Source organism: Ictidomys tridecemlineatus, chromosome 3 (assembly GCF_052094955.1).
Source record: "Ictidomys tridecemlineatus isolate mIctTri1 chromosome 3, mIctTri1.hap1, whole genome shotgun sequence".
Taxonomy (NCBI): Eukaryota; Metazoa; Chordata; class Mammalia; order Rodentia; family Sciuridae; genus Ictidomys; species Ictidomys tridecemlineatus.
In genome coordinates this window covers 52830440-52847080 of record NC_135479.1, presented here as the reverse complement: position 1 = coordinate 52847080, position 16641 = coordinate 52830440, and the positions used below count along the sequence as shown (strand labels likewise).

The 16641-nt window shown below is 37.6% G+C and overlaps 1 protein-coding gene across 7 annotated transcripts in view; it reads left to right on the top strand.

Moving 5' to 3' along the window:
• Myh10 (myosin heavy chain 10) overlaps positions 1–16641 on the top strand; it is a 134939-nt gene that overhangs the window by 30762 nt on the left and 87536 nt on the right. For all 7 annotated transcript variants that reach the window (XM_078042867.1, XM_005332861.4, XM_078042869.1 and 4 more), the window contains exon 4: positions 10874–10901. In XM_078042867.1, coding sequence (XP_077898993.1) covers positions 10874–10901 — 28 coding nt within the window. The remainder of the gene's footprint in view (positions 1–10873; positions 10902–16641) is intronic.

The window sequence follows — 16641 nt, the reverse complement described above, 5'->3', positions numbered from 1 at the left end:
TTATATTGTCTAGATTTTAATTATCTGTCAGAATAGTAGCTAGTAAAGCTTTTCTCCCATTCTGTAGGTTCCCTCTTCCCATTCCTAAGCATTTTCTTTGCTGGGCAGAGGCTTTTTAACTTGATGCTGTCTCATTTATTAACACTTGGAGTTACTTCCTGAGCTTTAGGGGTCCTATTCAGAAAGTTTTTGCCTATGCCTAAAAGCTGTTCTTTCCTCCTTCTTTTCACACACCATATTTTTGAAACAGTGTCTACAGGTAGGGTGGGTAAGTAGGTAGGGTAGGTAGGTAGGAGGGTAGGTAGGTATGATTTAGTGGCAGCAGCTTGTGAAAATTTTGCTGTATTCTCAGGGTGACAGCAAGATTTCAGTTGAGATTTAGAAAGGAAGAGAGGTTGGTGGTAGAAATACTATGACGTGGTTGCCTAGAAGAGACAGATGATACTTACCTATACACCATTGTCAATGCATCAAATATTTAATCCAATAGCTATTAGAAATACAAGGAGAATGTGACCAAATTTACAGAGGGAGTTGTAATGTATTTCTTTCAGAATTTGACATATTAAGTAGGAGGGAAAAAGAATATAAAACATGTGATTTAAATTTATCACAAGTTAGCAAGTTTGTATTGAAAAATGTATGTATAGTACTACTGCCTGTCAAGCAGAGAGCACCAATTGTAAACTTGGTAAAAGTTCTATAGTAGGTCACCAATAAAAGTCTTAGTTCCTTTGACCACAGTATAATAAATAAAATATTAACAATAAAAAGATTTCCAAGTCGGTTTGTTTTTGTGGGAGTGTTTAATGAGTTCTTGCTGGTTTTGCTATTAATCATTCATCTGTATGGCTTTTTGATAAAAGAGGAAATCAAAACTTACCTAATAGCTTCTTTAGAAATTAACCACAACAAAATAACACATAAAAAATTTAGTTGTGGCAAAAGTCACTTTAATAAACAGTTCATGGGACTGGGGCTAGGGCTGAGTGGTAGAGCACTTGCCTAGCATGCTGGGTTTGATCTCAGCACCACGTAAAAATTAAATAAAGATATATTTAAAAAGTTTAAAAAAAACAATTCATAGTTATAGTGTTCTTATTAGTAAACAAAAATTATAGAGGAATAAGGCCATTTACTCTTTACTCTGCAAGATAGATAAAAGACAACTTTATGGTGATTTATTGAGTGGCAAATTATCTTGTGAACTTTTCTGTGTGACCTTTCACAATGATAATTAAAAAAAAAAGGTCTTTGAAAGTACAGCAATAAAATGAACCAAAACAAGAGGAAAAACATGTAAAGACATTAATGGATTGGAACAAAAGAGTACATATTTTCAGAGAACCATTAGTACAGTTGAGAGCTGGATCCATGAAGAAAACATAAAATAGACAAATATCTGGCAAGTGTGACCAAGGACAGAGAACCACCAGGAATAATAAAGGTTCTACAGTACCTGAAACAAACAAGCTTGATTAGAAATAAACTTAACCAGAACAGTGCCCCCTTGGAGAATTTGAAGAGATTGTTGAAGATCTACCTTTACATCTAGTCATGAGGCCCAAGCAGTTTTAGAAGTAAAGTCTGTCTTCATCTTAAGAGTGATTGTTGGGCTGGGGATGTGGCTCAAGCGGTGGCACGCTCGCCTGGCATGCATGCAGCCCGGGTTCGATCCTCAGCACCACATACAAACAAAGATGTTGTGTCCGCTGAGAACTGAAAAATAAATATCAAAAAAATTCTCTCTCTCTCTCTCTCTCTCTCTCTCTCTCTCTCTCTCTCTCTCTCTAAAAAAAAAAAAAAAAAAAAAAGAGAGAGTGATTCCTGTGGTATCTAAACAGATTAAGACCACTAGACAATGAAGAATATGTAGCACCAAGGTCAGAGTTTGAGAGTTTGTCAAAGAAAATAGAGTGTTTAAATTAATTTTTACTTTTTATGGAAGAAATATATGAAGGTATTTTTAAAAAATAATAAATACACAGTAAAGGTTACTACCTTACTGAAAAAATAGGAGATGCCTGTTCCACCCCTGCTCATTCTAGATTCCCTCTTCAGAGGAATTTTAACAATTTTTTATTCTTTATCTACATATTTGCAAGTAACAAGATTATGCCATTCTTTCTTTTTGTACTTCAAGTATTATCTGCAGGTTCCTATTATGAAAGAATAATTTTAATTTATCTAAACCCTCCCCCTTTATCTTCCTGATAGAAGTTAAATCGATGTGTTTTTGCATTTTAGTAGTCAGTATTCAAATTATTTGCCCTCTGATCATGTTTCCTTTCTTAGATAATTTGCTGTTTTCCCTGTGGTTAGAAATTTTCCCACTTGGGAAACAGGACAGTTTTGCAATTTACTACATTAATTTGACAGAAGTACACACCTTCTTCCAATGCACAGAAGCACATCCCAGAATTTCTCAGTCTTTCCTGGCTTTGAGACACCCCCTGGTGCCCTTTGCCCTCCTATAGTCTGTGCTTGTTGCTCTTTGAACTTGCCTTCACCTATTCCTAAAAATTCCTTTTTTTTCCCCTTGGTTATATTTCTTAATTTATAGATCTCATTTGCCATTGTTTTGGATGAAGGATAATCACTAATAGCTTTCTGAGAAACACTGGAAGCAACCAATTATTCTATCAGTCAGTGATGAGTTAAAGGATGGCTCCTCCAAGTAGCAGGTGTTGAGAGCAGCCATGTTGAAAGATGACTTATAGGGGCTGGGTGGTGGCTCAGCGGTGGAGTGCTCACCTAGCATGTGCAAGGTGCTAGATCCGATCCTCAGCACCATAAATAAAATTAATTTATAGAAAGAATAAATGACTGATACACTTCCTTAGTGTGATAGACCTGCATCCTGCTCTCTTTTAAGAATAGGATTGATGTGCATTAAAATGTATATTTATATGAAATGTAGATTATTTTGTGAAACTGAATACAAGTTTTTACATTAGGAGAAATAAAAGCAAGGAAAACAGCTTTCCCCAGAAAGAAACACCAAGGAATGCTGTAGAAAGACAGTAACCATGACATCAAATACAGTATTGACAACAACAAACGTTAAATACTTTAACACCCTATTAATAAGAGACAGCCTAACACAATCATATACTATTTACAAGAAAGACATCTCCAAGTAGCAAAATAATAAAAGATTAAGGATGGACACATACCTTAGCCACTTGCATATAAAAAGAAAGCATCTATCTAAAATAAACTGAAAGGCAAAAACAGAAACAAAAAGCATCATTTTATGTCAGGAAAAGGAATATTTTATAATGAATTATAGTCTTCTTAAATCTATGGATTGAATCTCTTAATGAAGAAATATAGACAACAGAAAAGATCACCCTTTGCCCTGTGAAGCTAAAATGAGGTAAAGTCCTTCTACTGACACTGTTAGCAAACTTTTTTCTTTGGGGAAACAAAGACAGTATTGATAATGAATCCCATTATTATGAATAACTATAGTATACCAGTTTTTTTTTAAACTGATAAGTCATACGAAGAAAACTAGGCTATGGTAAGAATATGGAGAATAGAAGGATTAGGGAGGGGGGGGACTGATTTCATAGGGCAGTTGTTTAAAATGTACAAAAATCAGTAGCTTTCTTAGATATTCCTAATTATCCTTTACTATAGCCCCCAAATTAATAAATGCTAGAAATAAACACTACAGCTTTGGCATTTCCTGAATGTCATAATTTAGCCTTTTGAGAGTGGCATCACATTAGCATAGTGTAATTGAGATCATTCACCACTAGTTCACTTATTTTTAAAATGTTGAATTGCGTGTTTATAGTTTATTCATTCATTTACATCTGAAGGACATTTTGATTCTTTACAGGTTTTGACAATTAGTTAGATTTTGTGAATGTAAAGTTTTCATTTTACCTGGGTTTGTACCTAGACATAGGATTACTGAGTCATATGGTAGTTTTATGTTTAAATTTGTAAGAAATTACAAAACTGTTTTCCAAAGTAGCTGTGCCAATTTGCATTCCTACCAGCAAGGGATGGGTTCCAGTTGTTCCGATCCTTGTTAGCATTTGGTATTGTCAGTTAAATTGTAGTGTCTTTGAATAGTTCTGTTGTGGTTTCTCATTGTGTTTTTAAGTTACATTTCCCTAATCTTTTGATGTGCTTATTTGGCATCTCTGTATCTATATCTTTTGAACTTTTTCTTTTAATTGGATAGTTTCTTTTCTTTTTTAAAAAATATTTTATTTTTAGTTGTTGATGGACACAATACCTTTATTTTATTTTTATGTGGTGCTGAGGATCGAACCTAGTGCCTCAGATGTATGAGGCAAGCATTCTGCCACAGAGCCACAATCCCAGCCCTAGTTTATTTTCTTATTGTTCAGTTTTGATAACTCTTGTGTTCTTTCAGATACATATAATTTATTACATAAGTGATTTTCAGTTTTTTCTTCCAGTCCATAATCTATTTTGAGTTAATTTTTGTATGTACATGGATAGTATGAATTGAGGTTGCATCTGACTAGCCAATTGTTCTATCAGTGTTTGTTGAGAACATTATTTGTTTCTTCAATGAATTGCCTTTTTTGAAAACCACCAGAAGTCTATTATAGGGCTCTCTGTTTCTTTGATCTGTATGTCTTTTATCAATATTACACTGCTTGACAAAACAATAGCTTTGTAGTAAATCTTGAAACTAGATAGTATGAGTCTTCTATTGTTGTTCTTTTTAAAATTTGTTTTGTCTATTCTAGTTCCTTTTTGACTTTTCTTACATACAAATTTTAGAAATCAGTTAGTCAGTTTCTCCCTCAAAAAATCTTGCTGACATTTTTGAATGGAATGCATGAATCTATAGATCGATTGGGGCAGAATTGACAATAATATTGAATCCTCCAATTCATGAATACGGTTTGTGTCTCTATGAATACAGATCTCCTTTGATTTCTTTCAAATTTTCTAATTGTTTTTAGCATACAAGTCTTGCACGTTTTGTTGGATTAATAAGTATAGCATATACCCTCCTTAGTATAATTAAATATTTTTTGTTTTTTAGTTTTAAATGGAACTTTTGAAATTTAAACTTCCAATTGTTCACTATTAATATATAGAAGTAGGGTTTTAAAAATGTATGTTGAATTTTATTTTATTTTTTATTTTTTTGTAGATTCTTTGCAATTTTCTGTCTAGACACTCATTCTTCCTCAAATAGATACATTGTTCCTTGTTATTCTATTATTCTCCTTCCCAGTCTGTGCCTTTAATGTCTTCCCTTGTTTGGTTATGTTAAATAGGAGTGCTGCGAATAGACACCCTTGCTTTGGTCCTGATCTTAGAGGTACAACATTCAGTTTTTCACCATTAAAGATGATGTTTAATTGTGGTTCTTTGGTTTTTGTTTTGTTTTAAGATACCCTTCAATGGGCTGAAGTTCCCTTGTAGTCCTTGTTTGCTAATTTTTTTTTAATAATGAATGGGTAATTAGTTTTGTCAACATCTACATCTACTTAGTGAACCAGTGGTTTTTCTTTCTTTATGGATAAAGTGAATTAAATGGTTTACTTTTGGGATGTTAAACTAGCCTTGTGTTTCTAGGATAAATACCACTTGCTAGATTTCAGTTGCTAACATGTTGTTAAGAGTTTTTGTGCCTTTAGATTGTAGATGAATAAAACCAGTATGGAAGTTCCTTAAAAAACTAGGCAAGGAACCACCAACATATGACCCAGCTATACCACTCTTTGGTGTTTATCCTAAAGAATTAGTGTTGGTGTACTGTAGTGGTACCTGCATACCCATGTTCCTAGCAGCACAATTCTTTTTTCTTTTTTAAATACCTTTATTTTTGTAATTTTTATATGGTGCCAGGCATTAAACCTAGGACCTCACGCATGCTAAGCAAGCGCGCTACCACTGAGCCACAGAGCCTCAACCCTGGCCAGCAGCATGATTCTAATAGCCAAACAAACCTTGAAAACATTATGTTATGCAAAATAAGCCAAACTCACAAGGTCAAGGGTTATACATTTTTTTCCTCATGTGGAAGTTAGAAAAAAGGGGGAAAAAGAAGATGTATGTTGGGGGGAAGGAATCTCATGAAAATAGAAAGGAAACCCATAGTAGAATAGAAGAGGGGGATCACGAGGATGGAGGAGGAGAGGAAGAGGGAGGTAATGAAATCAACCAAATTATATTGTTATATTGTGTGCATGCATGAGAATACAACAGATTCCACTATTATGCATCATTATACACAATGGAAAAGAAAAAAAAATCATTATTAGATTAGGGCTCATAAAAATGGGAAATGGGAAGAACTTTTGTGCCTTTGTTTATGGGAGCTGTTATTTTTTTTTCCTATTGTAATGTCTTTTTTCCAGTTTTAGCATCAGCTAAGTCTTATCTCTTTGAGTTATGAAATGTTTCTTCTTTGGTTTTCTGAAGACTTTGTACAGAGTCATTATAATTTTTTCCTTAAATGTTTTATAGAATTTACCGGGAAGCTATGTTTTCTTTGTGGGAAGGTTTTTAATTACAGATTTGATTTCTTTGATAGAGATGGGTCTATTCTTTTTTTTTTTTTTAATATTTTTTTCTTTGAGAGAGAAGAGAGAGAGAGAGAGAGAGAGAGAGAGAGAGAGAGAATTTTTTAATATTTATTTTTTAGTTTCGGTGGACACAACATCTTTATTTTATTTTTATGTGGTGCTGAGGATCGAACCCAGCACCTCGTACATGCCAGGCGAGCGCATTACTGCTTGAGCCACATCCCCAGCGAGATGGGTCTATTCAAGTTACTGTTTCCTCTTGTGTAAGCTTTAGCTTTTTTTTTTTTTTTTTTTTTTTTGGTATCTCCTCCTCCTTGCTGTGCTGGGTATTGAACCTAGGGGAGCTCTACTTCTGAATTACATCCCTAGCCCTTTATATATTTTTTAAAATTTTGAGACAGAGCCTCACTAAGTTTTCTAGGCTATTCTGGAACTTGTAATCCTCTTGCTTCCAAGCATGACTCCTAGCAGTAATTTGTATCTTTTAAAGAAATTATCCCTTTCATATTAGTTGTCAAATATTTTGGCCTAAAGTGGTTTCTGCTATTTCCTTATTATTCTTTTAATATCTGTGGGATCTGCACAAATCCCTTTCTTATTCCAGATATTGGTATTTGTGTCTTTCTCCTTTTTCCTAATCAGTTTATCTGGAAATATATCAAAATCAGTCTTCTCAAAGAATCAACATTTTATTTCATTGATTTTTGTTGTTGTTTTTCTTTCTTCTGATTTCCTTTGCATTGATTTCTGTTCTGAACATAAATATTTGGGCTTAATTTGCTCTTTCCTCATCTTTTAAGGTAGGAGCTGAGATCACTGTTGAAAATATGACTTAATTCAACATGGATTTTTTTGAGTACCTCCTCATGTGATTTTTGGAAGGTGCTTTGGAAAATACTGAGCTATCAAACGAGTCTTTAGAAGACTAGCTGCGCTTTTGAAAGTAAACTTTTTCCCCTTAAATATCACTTTAAGATTGTGTCCAATTACATTTGTAGGATTTTAGAGTAAAAGACTATTGTAAACTGTTGAGGTGCTTCATTTGGTCCTTGAAGGATGGAAAGGATTCCCTGAAGCAGGAGCGGGAGGAGTATTAATACAGTTGGAGAGAATCTTGGAGCACCCCCTTATTAACTGATGAAGAAAGTAATGTCCAAAGTTAGCTAGATGGATCTGGCTAGAATAGAGAGTTTTTGGTGGTGGTGGTGGTAGTGGAAGTGACAAGTAGCACTGGGGTATGAAGTGTGGAGCAGATTTGAAGGGCAGATTGTGGTGTCTCAAGTTTCAGATGATGGGCCTGGGGTTGTAGCTCAGTGATAGGGCATTTGTCTAGCAGGAGTGAGGCCTTGGTTCAATCTCTAGTAATGAAAAAAAAAATTGGCATTACAGATACAGGAAGACAGCTGTTCTGAATGAATTAGGGGGGTATTTAATTTGGTTTAATTTTTGTGTATTTTTATTTCTTTATTTCTTTGCAATGCTAGGAATGGAACCCAGTGTTCTATCACTCAGCCACACCCTGTGTTTTGATTTCTTTAATGTGCAAACCAGTTCAGAAAACTTACCAAAACCCTGGTATAATGAGTTCTATAGAATTGCTCAGACCGGGAGAGTGTGGGGGTCTGAAAGTCACATATGAAGGTTTAAACTTCAGGTCAGAATATTAATATGCTCTTTGAACAGCTCAATTTAAACATAGAATATATGAATACACTGGTTTATTTTACTAATAGTATATAAAGAATACAGCAGAGTGCATGAACTCTTATGAAAGTTATTTATGCCAAAAATTTGGTAAAAATCATGGGTTTTATCTTGAAGGACCAGCAAGGAATAAATACTCATTAGTAGATACAGAGCTGGTAGGGCTGGAACTAGAATCCCAGATTGCAGTTCCCACCATCTTGCCAGTGTCCAGCAAGGTACCCAGCACTGGATTTCTCTCAGGAGACCTTTATTAAAGCTAGTGAGGGGGCTAGTTTGTGGCTCAGCAGTAGAGCGCTCGCCTAGCATGTGCAAGGCCCTGGGTTCGACCCTCAGCACCATATAAAAATAAATAAAGGTTCTGTGTCCAACTACAACTATAAATAAATAAATATATATTAAAAAAAAATAGTGAGGGCCCGCTAAAGCTGATAATGCTGGGAATAATGAAATAAAACGGTCTTGGATCTCAAGACAGTATTGCGGGACCTCAATTGCAGAATAGTTTTGTCTAGTTACAAATTTTTCTTAACAGATGAGGCAGCTGAGGGAGGGTGTCTGAGAATGTTTCCTAGAGGAAATAAAACTGAGATGAGATTTCAGGGACCCACAGGAGGTATCTGAGTGGTTGTGGATCTAGGAAGAGCAAGTTGGAATCTCTTGAAAGTAAATGAACAAAGGAGGCAAATATTGGTCCTTTACTGAGAATGTTGCCTGTGGCAGCAGAAAGAGGATTAACACAGTGGTTCTGAGCTATTAAGAATTAAATTAGGGGCTGGATTTGTGGCTCAGTGGTAGAGCACTTGCCTGTGAGGCACTGGGTTCGAGTCTCAGCACTACATATAAATAAATAAATATGAAATTATATCAACAACTAAAAAACAGAAAGAAAGAAAAGAATTGAGTTAGGGGAGCAGGCACAGTGGCAAATGTCTATAATCCCAGCTATTCAGGGTCCTGAGGCAAGAGAATCACAAGTTCAAGACCAGCCTCAGAACTTAGTAAGACTCTCAGCAGCTTAGTGTGATTCTGTCTCAAAATTAAAAAATAAAATAAAGGACTGGAAGTGTAGCTCAGTGATAAAGTGCTCCTGGGTTCAATTTTCAGTTTCCCCTCTCAAAAAAAGGAATTAAATTAGGGGGAGGGGGGGATAGAAAGGATAGTTAATGGATACAGGTATACAGATGGATAGGAGGATGACTTTTAATCCGGCACAGTAGGGTAACTGTTGTTGACAACAATTGTTATTTCAGAATAGCTAGTAAATAAGATTTTCAGTGTTCCAAATACAAAGAAATGATAAATATCTGAGTTGATGAATATGCTAGTTACCCCGATTTGATGAGTACACGTTGTATACATATATTGAAATGTCACATTGTATCCCATATGTATGTATAATTATGTGTAATTAAAGATAAGAAGTATATATTTAATAAAAGAATTAAATTAAACTTCAGAGTCAGGACATGAATAGGCTCTTTGTTCAACTCAGTTTAAACATAGAATAAGTAGATTGGTTTATTTTACTAATAGTGTGTAAAAGAGTATGACATAGTGAATTATTCATGCCAGAACTACAGTGAGGTCCTTACTGGGTACCGATGGCATCTACCAGAGGAAAAGCAAGCGTAGATAGGTAGTGACAGAACAGCTACCGGGGCCAGGCCCTGTGACTACAACACTTTTTTGGAGCAAAGGCAAACTTGTTTAGTCATGTTAAGGACACAAGTGCTCAGGCAGACAGGCCTGAGTTCTGGTCTCAGCATCCTTGCCCCTTGTAGCTGCATGACTTAAAAGGATTATCCAACTTTCCTGAGGAATATTCCCTTCTCTGAAAAATAGGGATAATAATTCTTATAAGTAATCAGAAATCATATATCCTATGCTGGTAATTTTTTCCATGAGCTAAATGTTAATTAATTTGAATTTCACTTTTTCATTTGAAAAATTTAGTTGAATCCTTAAATGATTCAGTCACTTTAAAATATGAATTTTTTTTTTTACTGTGAAACCATGTTTGATTTTACCATTATATGTTCCTTTGTTATAGTTGGTCTGTGTAACATTTTGATTTAGTGGTTAAACTCATATAAATATTCATCCTTCAACCTTCTCATTCAGTGTTTGATACCTTTTTCTCCTTTAAGATCAGATTAATAATGGTTCCTCTCTGGTCATGATTATTCTTGAAGCTGTCCAGAAAAGCAATGCTTTCCACACCTGGCCAGCCCTCAGGATCATGGGGTGGGGGTGTTATTTTCAGTCCCTACCTCCCTGAGAATGACTTCTCCAGGCTGGAGCTCCAGAAAGTAAGATTTTTCTAGAACTACCTGGTTGAATTTGATATGCAGCAGGGTTTGAGGATCAAGGTTGATCAGGCATCTGAAGTCATCTAGGCCAAGAGGTGTAGGGAGAGTTGGGTCAGTTAGTGACCCCCAGAGAATCTAGAACCATAATAGGTGATAATGAGTGAACTGGATTAGATTTAGGACTAATTGGGACAGAAAGGATTTAACTTAGCTTGAGAAGAGAGTTGCTAATATTGTATAGGCTATTAATGTAACTTTATTATATCAAATATTATAAAACCAGGCAAATCGTCACTTTCTTTTTTGTTTTGCTCTGTTTTATAGATCGCGAGGACCAGTCAATTCTTTGCACGTAAGTAAATGTTGAATGTTCAGACTTGTTTTGATTTTTTTTTTTTTGGAAAGTGGAAAATCATTTTTTGTATATGGGAGGGGGAAGTAGAGCAAGAGTTTGAAGTAAACTTTGTAAGTTATTTTAAGACTAAGATTATATAAATTGCTTAAATTTGGTGTTATTGTTTGATTGTCAAACTGGGCTTTTCACACATTTTACAGTGTTGGTCTGTGAAATTTGTATCTTTGTTTTGTATGTTTAAGTGTAGGACTACTAGACATTTCAACAATTTATTTGTTTTACTCTATAAGCATTTACAGAGCATGTGTCTTGTGTACTGTGTGCTAAATCTAGAGATTCACAGCTGAATAAAACAGTCCACAACAGGACATGCTTAGATTTGCACATTAGAAAGGCCACTCTGACTGCAGTCTGGAGGAAGAAGAAACAGAGAGACCACTTAGGAGCCTGTTCAGTTATCTAGGCAAGAGATGGTGGTGACTTCAGGTACTGATTGTGAACCCAGACAGAAGCAATTGAATGTAACTGGTGTTCAGTTTAGAAGACAGACTTCCTTGGTGATGTACATGCCTGAGAAAAAAGCAAAGAGAGAAGCAGTTATTGATGGAATTAAGATCTCTCCTGGCCTGGGAGCAGAGAAGGAAGAACAGATTGGAGTGGAAGATAATGAGTTTGCTTTGGGACACCTTGCACTTGAGATCACTGTGGCTCATCTACAAATGGCTGGCCGTAAGGCTTGGGGACGAGAACAGTCCATGCTAGAAATGCAACTCTGAGATGTCAACAGCATGGGTGCTCGTGGAAACCAAGGATGGTGAACGTGATTGTCTTAGAAAAAATGTGCTGAGAAGCCAGGCACAGTGGCGCATGCCTGTAATCCCAGCAATTTGGAAGGCTGAGGCAGGAGGATGTCAGGTTTCAAAGCCAGTCTCAGCAGCTTGGTGAGGCCCTGACCAATTTAGTGAACAACTTGTCTGTAAATAATAAAAATTTAAAAATGGTTTGGGGATGTGTTTAGTGGTTAAATGCCCCTGGATTCAATCCTTAGTACAAAAAAAAAAAGGAAAAGAACGAAAGAAAGAGAAAACATGCTGAGAGAGAAGGTAGTGTATGGAATCCCAAGGAAAAGCAACATTTAAGAGCCAGGCAGAGAACGAAGTGCTTCCAAGGCCAAAATGATCCAACATGGAAGAGGGGATGTGACCCAGCATCCAGGGGAGGGAGGCATTGCATCAAAGGAGTGATCTGATGAAATGAGGGGTGCAGAAATGTGTGCTGCAGAGAATGGAGTGTGGGGAAGTGAACGAGTGCATGAGGAAGAGGAAGAAGCCAGATCCAGTTGAGGAATGGAGGGGAGGTGAAAAGGTTGGAAAAGGAAATCAAAAGACCAAGTACAGACCTACTGCTTCCAAACAGTTGGAGAACATGGAGAGCAGTGGTTGAGTAGTGTGAAAGCTCAACAGATGTCTGGTACTATTATTGGTGGTGTTTTTAATGAGGTCGAGATGAAATGCAAGTGAGAGGCAGACAGTTGGAGCAGCAGTGTGGGGGCAGGAAGGAAGGAGAACTGATGAGCCAAGCGGACCGTGAGAGGCAGAGCTTGGCAAGTTGGCCCTCTGCAGTGACGGCCATTAAGCCTGAGTCCTAGAGCTGATAAGTAGGGGTGGCAGTTGGGAACCAAGAACATTCTTATCTAGTGGTTTCTCCTTTCTGGGCAGTAGAAAGTGTGCTATCTAACCCGAATGGGAAGAGTGGCAGGGCAGGAGGTTTGAGGAGAATTCATCTGTTTTGATCTGTGAATTTTCTTCTGGCATTGTTAAGCCTCAAGGAGTTTTGTAAATAGGCTTTTTCCAAATGATAAACCATCCTGAAACTTACAGTCAAAACTGTGTGATTCTGTCAGGTGCAGAATGCCTGCAAGATCGATTAATGGGGATGTTGAGGCAGGAGGATCGCACGTTGGAGGTCAGCCTAGGCAATTTAGCAAGATAATGTTTCAGAATAAAATTTTTAAAAGGCCTGGGGATGTATGTAGCTCTGTGGTAGAACTGCCCTGGGTTCAGTCCCCAGTGCTGCAAAAAAACAAAGCAAAACAAAACCCAACAACAAAAATCAGCATGCTTCATAGGCTCCCCAGCAGTTGGGTTGGGCTCAGCTTGTTGGCCCTGCTATCTGGACCAGGTTCAGCTGGCACACCTGAGACTTGCTCCTGAACTCACTCCTGTGGCTGTGGGTGGCTGGCTTTTAGCCCAGGTGCCTTGGCTTTTCTTCATTTCCTCTTGTTCTCCAGAGTCTAGCCCTGGCTTTTAATGGGGTGGTAGATAATTAATATGTGTTAATAATTTAGGAGGGTTGGGTTCTAAGAACAGTAAGAGGGCAAGCTCCAATGTGTAAAGGCTGGATTCTGCTGTGTCCCATTTGTTGTTGCCCCTTTCCCAAGCTAGACACACAGCCAAGGCCAGATTTGGCAAGGGAAACACTACAAAGTGAGCAGGAGACAGTGGAGAGTGGAGGCCTTTGCTGTGGTCCATCTATCATGAGGCTGTGGGAATTGAACCAAATGCAGCCCAACAAAAGGTAGAGGACTCACACCTCTTATAGACTTAGTGACTTGACAGCTCAGATAACCATTTTTGAGAGGGACTTTGAGGAACGTCTGAAAGCAAGAAATACCTCGGGAATGGCTGCTATTTGACAGATCAGTGAGCATCAATTTACTTCTGTTACCAAAAGTGACCATTGCAAACGTGAGCTCTATATCATTTTAGATTGAAATTTGTCATCGATTAATAGGCAGATTTAAGAGGTAAGTCTTAGCACCTGGGTTATGTCACTCTCTCTCTCTCTCTCTCTGTCTCTCTCTCTCTCTTCTCTCACTCTCTCTTTAAAAAAAAAGGAAAAGAAAAGAAAATCAGGGTACAGAAGAAATAAAGATCCCAGAATTGACCCTGTATTAATCATATGCTTCCCTGCTTCTGTACATTGTTGTTCCTTATGTTTTTGTTTTGAATTGCACATCACTTTGAGACGCTAGTGAAAGCTCTAGAAAACACAAATGCCTTCAGGTTGAAACTCCTGATCTTTTTTTACCTTAATGTGCTTCAACAGACACAGGGCACCCCCAACCAGAAGGCTTCCTGTTTTGTTTTTAGGTTAACTTGGCCTCTGTGAAGGCCATTAAGAGCTAAAAGAGCAGGGTGTTGGTTCCATATCTCTCCCCTAACTGGTCCTGCATAGACCCGCGGTGGAACTACCAGCCACTGCAAGGCTGAAACTGCTGCATTGTACATCTTAGTTTGTTGATAGAAATGAGCCCAGATTTCCTTTGCCCTCGTTGCTATTAAGCTTGGCCTATTGCTCTCTTTCCTGAGGGTTCTTCCAATTTTCTTCAAGAGAAGTCTGCTGAGTTTTCTTTTTGGTTCTCTTACCCCTTTGCTTTTGTTCAAACTGTGTTTATTTCCTCTGCTTCCATCTGGGACAGATATTTCATTTCCCATTATGGTTTTTTTTTTTTTTTTTTTTGCACAAATTATATTTTCTGCCAGGTACAGTGGCACATGCCTCTAATCCCAGCGACTAGGGAGGCTAAGATAGGAGGACAACAAGCTCAAAGCCAGCCTCCACGTCTTAGCAAGGCCTTAAGCAACTCAACGAAACCCTGTCTCTAAATTTTAAAAAAATATAAAAAAGGGTTGGGGATGTGGCTCAGTGGTTAAGCACCTCTGGATTCAATCTCTAGTACCACCCCCCCCAAAAGAATTATGTTTTCTGCCATCTCCTTCATATTAAAACCAGAGGTCTCTTAGGGGGTAAACTTCTGTTTAAGTCTTTTCTGTCATTGTCATCATTGATCGTCAGCGATCATCAGCATAGCTATTCATAGCACTGACATTTCTTGAGAGCCTTTTGGCCAGGCACGCTGCTAGGCTCTTACATGCATTATCTATTCCATGAAGTGATTGTTTTAATTTATAAACCAAATCTCAAAAAAGCAAAGTAACTTGCCCAAAGTCCTATAGCTAGGGAGTTTGTGCTAGTTAGCTTTTCATTGCTGTAACAAATGCCTAAAGTAAGTCAACTTATAAGGAGGAAAGGTTTATTTTGACTATGGTTTCAGAGACTTTAGCCTAGGGTCACTGGTCTCTGTTGCTTTGGGGCTTGTTGGCTATACAGAATGTTAATGCTGGGAACACATGATGGAGCAAAGCTGTTCGTCTCTTGGCACCAGGAAGAGGCGAGGGTCCTGATATCAAATGACCTAACTTCCTTCCACTAGATTCCATTTACTAAAGATTCTTCTACCTCCCGATAGCACCATGGGCTGGTGACCAAGCTCTCAATACACAGGCCTTTAGGGAACAATCAAGATCCAAACTATTACAGAGCAGGAGAAGGATTTGTGTCTAAGTAAGTCAGTTTTATTCCATAGGCCTCATTTTCAACCACTATACCAAAACTGTAGAAAATGAGTAACTTAAAAATGTGGTAATTCAAATTTTCATGTGCATATAGTAGAAGAACATTGAAGCAGACAATAATGACCACTGTTTTTTGAGTGCTAATTATATATTTTGGTTAGACTGTATTTTTTCTCCTTTGTGTTAGGAGCTGTCATTCCCAAATTATGATGGAGAATTTAAGAGTTGTAATCTGCCCTCTTGGGGGGGGCTTAGGAATGGAGTTTGGGAATACACATCTATCATTGAAGCAGTATTCTCTATAGCAAAGTTATCTTAGATCTGAAATATGGAAAAATGTAGCCAAGTTCATGAGCAGTTGGTGAAGCACAGCTGCATAAGGGTGACATGCTGGGAAAAAATGCTTTGAGGACCCTGTCCAATGAATGATCAGGGTGAGCTGGGAAACCACAGAGACAAACTAAACTGAAAAGCAACCATCATAACTGGTTTTGAGACAAGTCATCATCAGGCTAAATGAGAGGCTCATTTCTTTACATAATAAAAAAGGACCTGTTTGAAACCAACCGCCAATATCAAGATTAGCACCAAATCCTAAGTATTTTGAATAAAGTTAACATCGGAACACAGAAACCCCTCTCATTGCTATTAAGAAGTTACACTTGAATAAAATCCATCTGGGCCTCTGGCATCCATCTGCTCCCTGGTTGATCAGTGTCCCCTGCCACTCTCTGCCTTGATTGTTATATGAAATCCTGGCAGCTGGCCAGCAGGTTCTGGTGTGCCCCAAGCTCCTTCCCCAGCGGTTCACCTGCTAACTCTTGCTCCCGCAGGAGGGGTCTCCCTCACCATGGTTTCTGAAGGCAGCTGTGCCTTCTTCTCTAACTTCCTTCTTTTCAGTGTCTTATTTCCTTCCTAACATTGCTCACATCCTATAATTATCTCATTTGTTTTGCTTGTTTATTTTATGTCTCTTCTAAACTTAAGCTCCACAAGGACGTGGACTTCCTTCACAGCTCTATCCCTAGCACTTAGAAGAATGCCTGGCACACAGAAGTTGATTTGTAAATATTTGTCAAATGGCTCAATGGAAGAGCTATGAAATGAATGAGTGAAAAATCATTACCTTATCTACAGACCAGTGGTAACCAGGTAGCATATATATTGACGTTAATGACAGGAACAAAAAAAATGTAAAAAAGACACTAGGAATCAATGCATAGGACCCATATTCATTCAGTCAGCAGTATACATCAAGCACCTGCTAAGCTAGATACCGAGATATCAAAGATCAATAAGGAAAACAAGGGCCTTGCTTT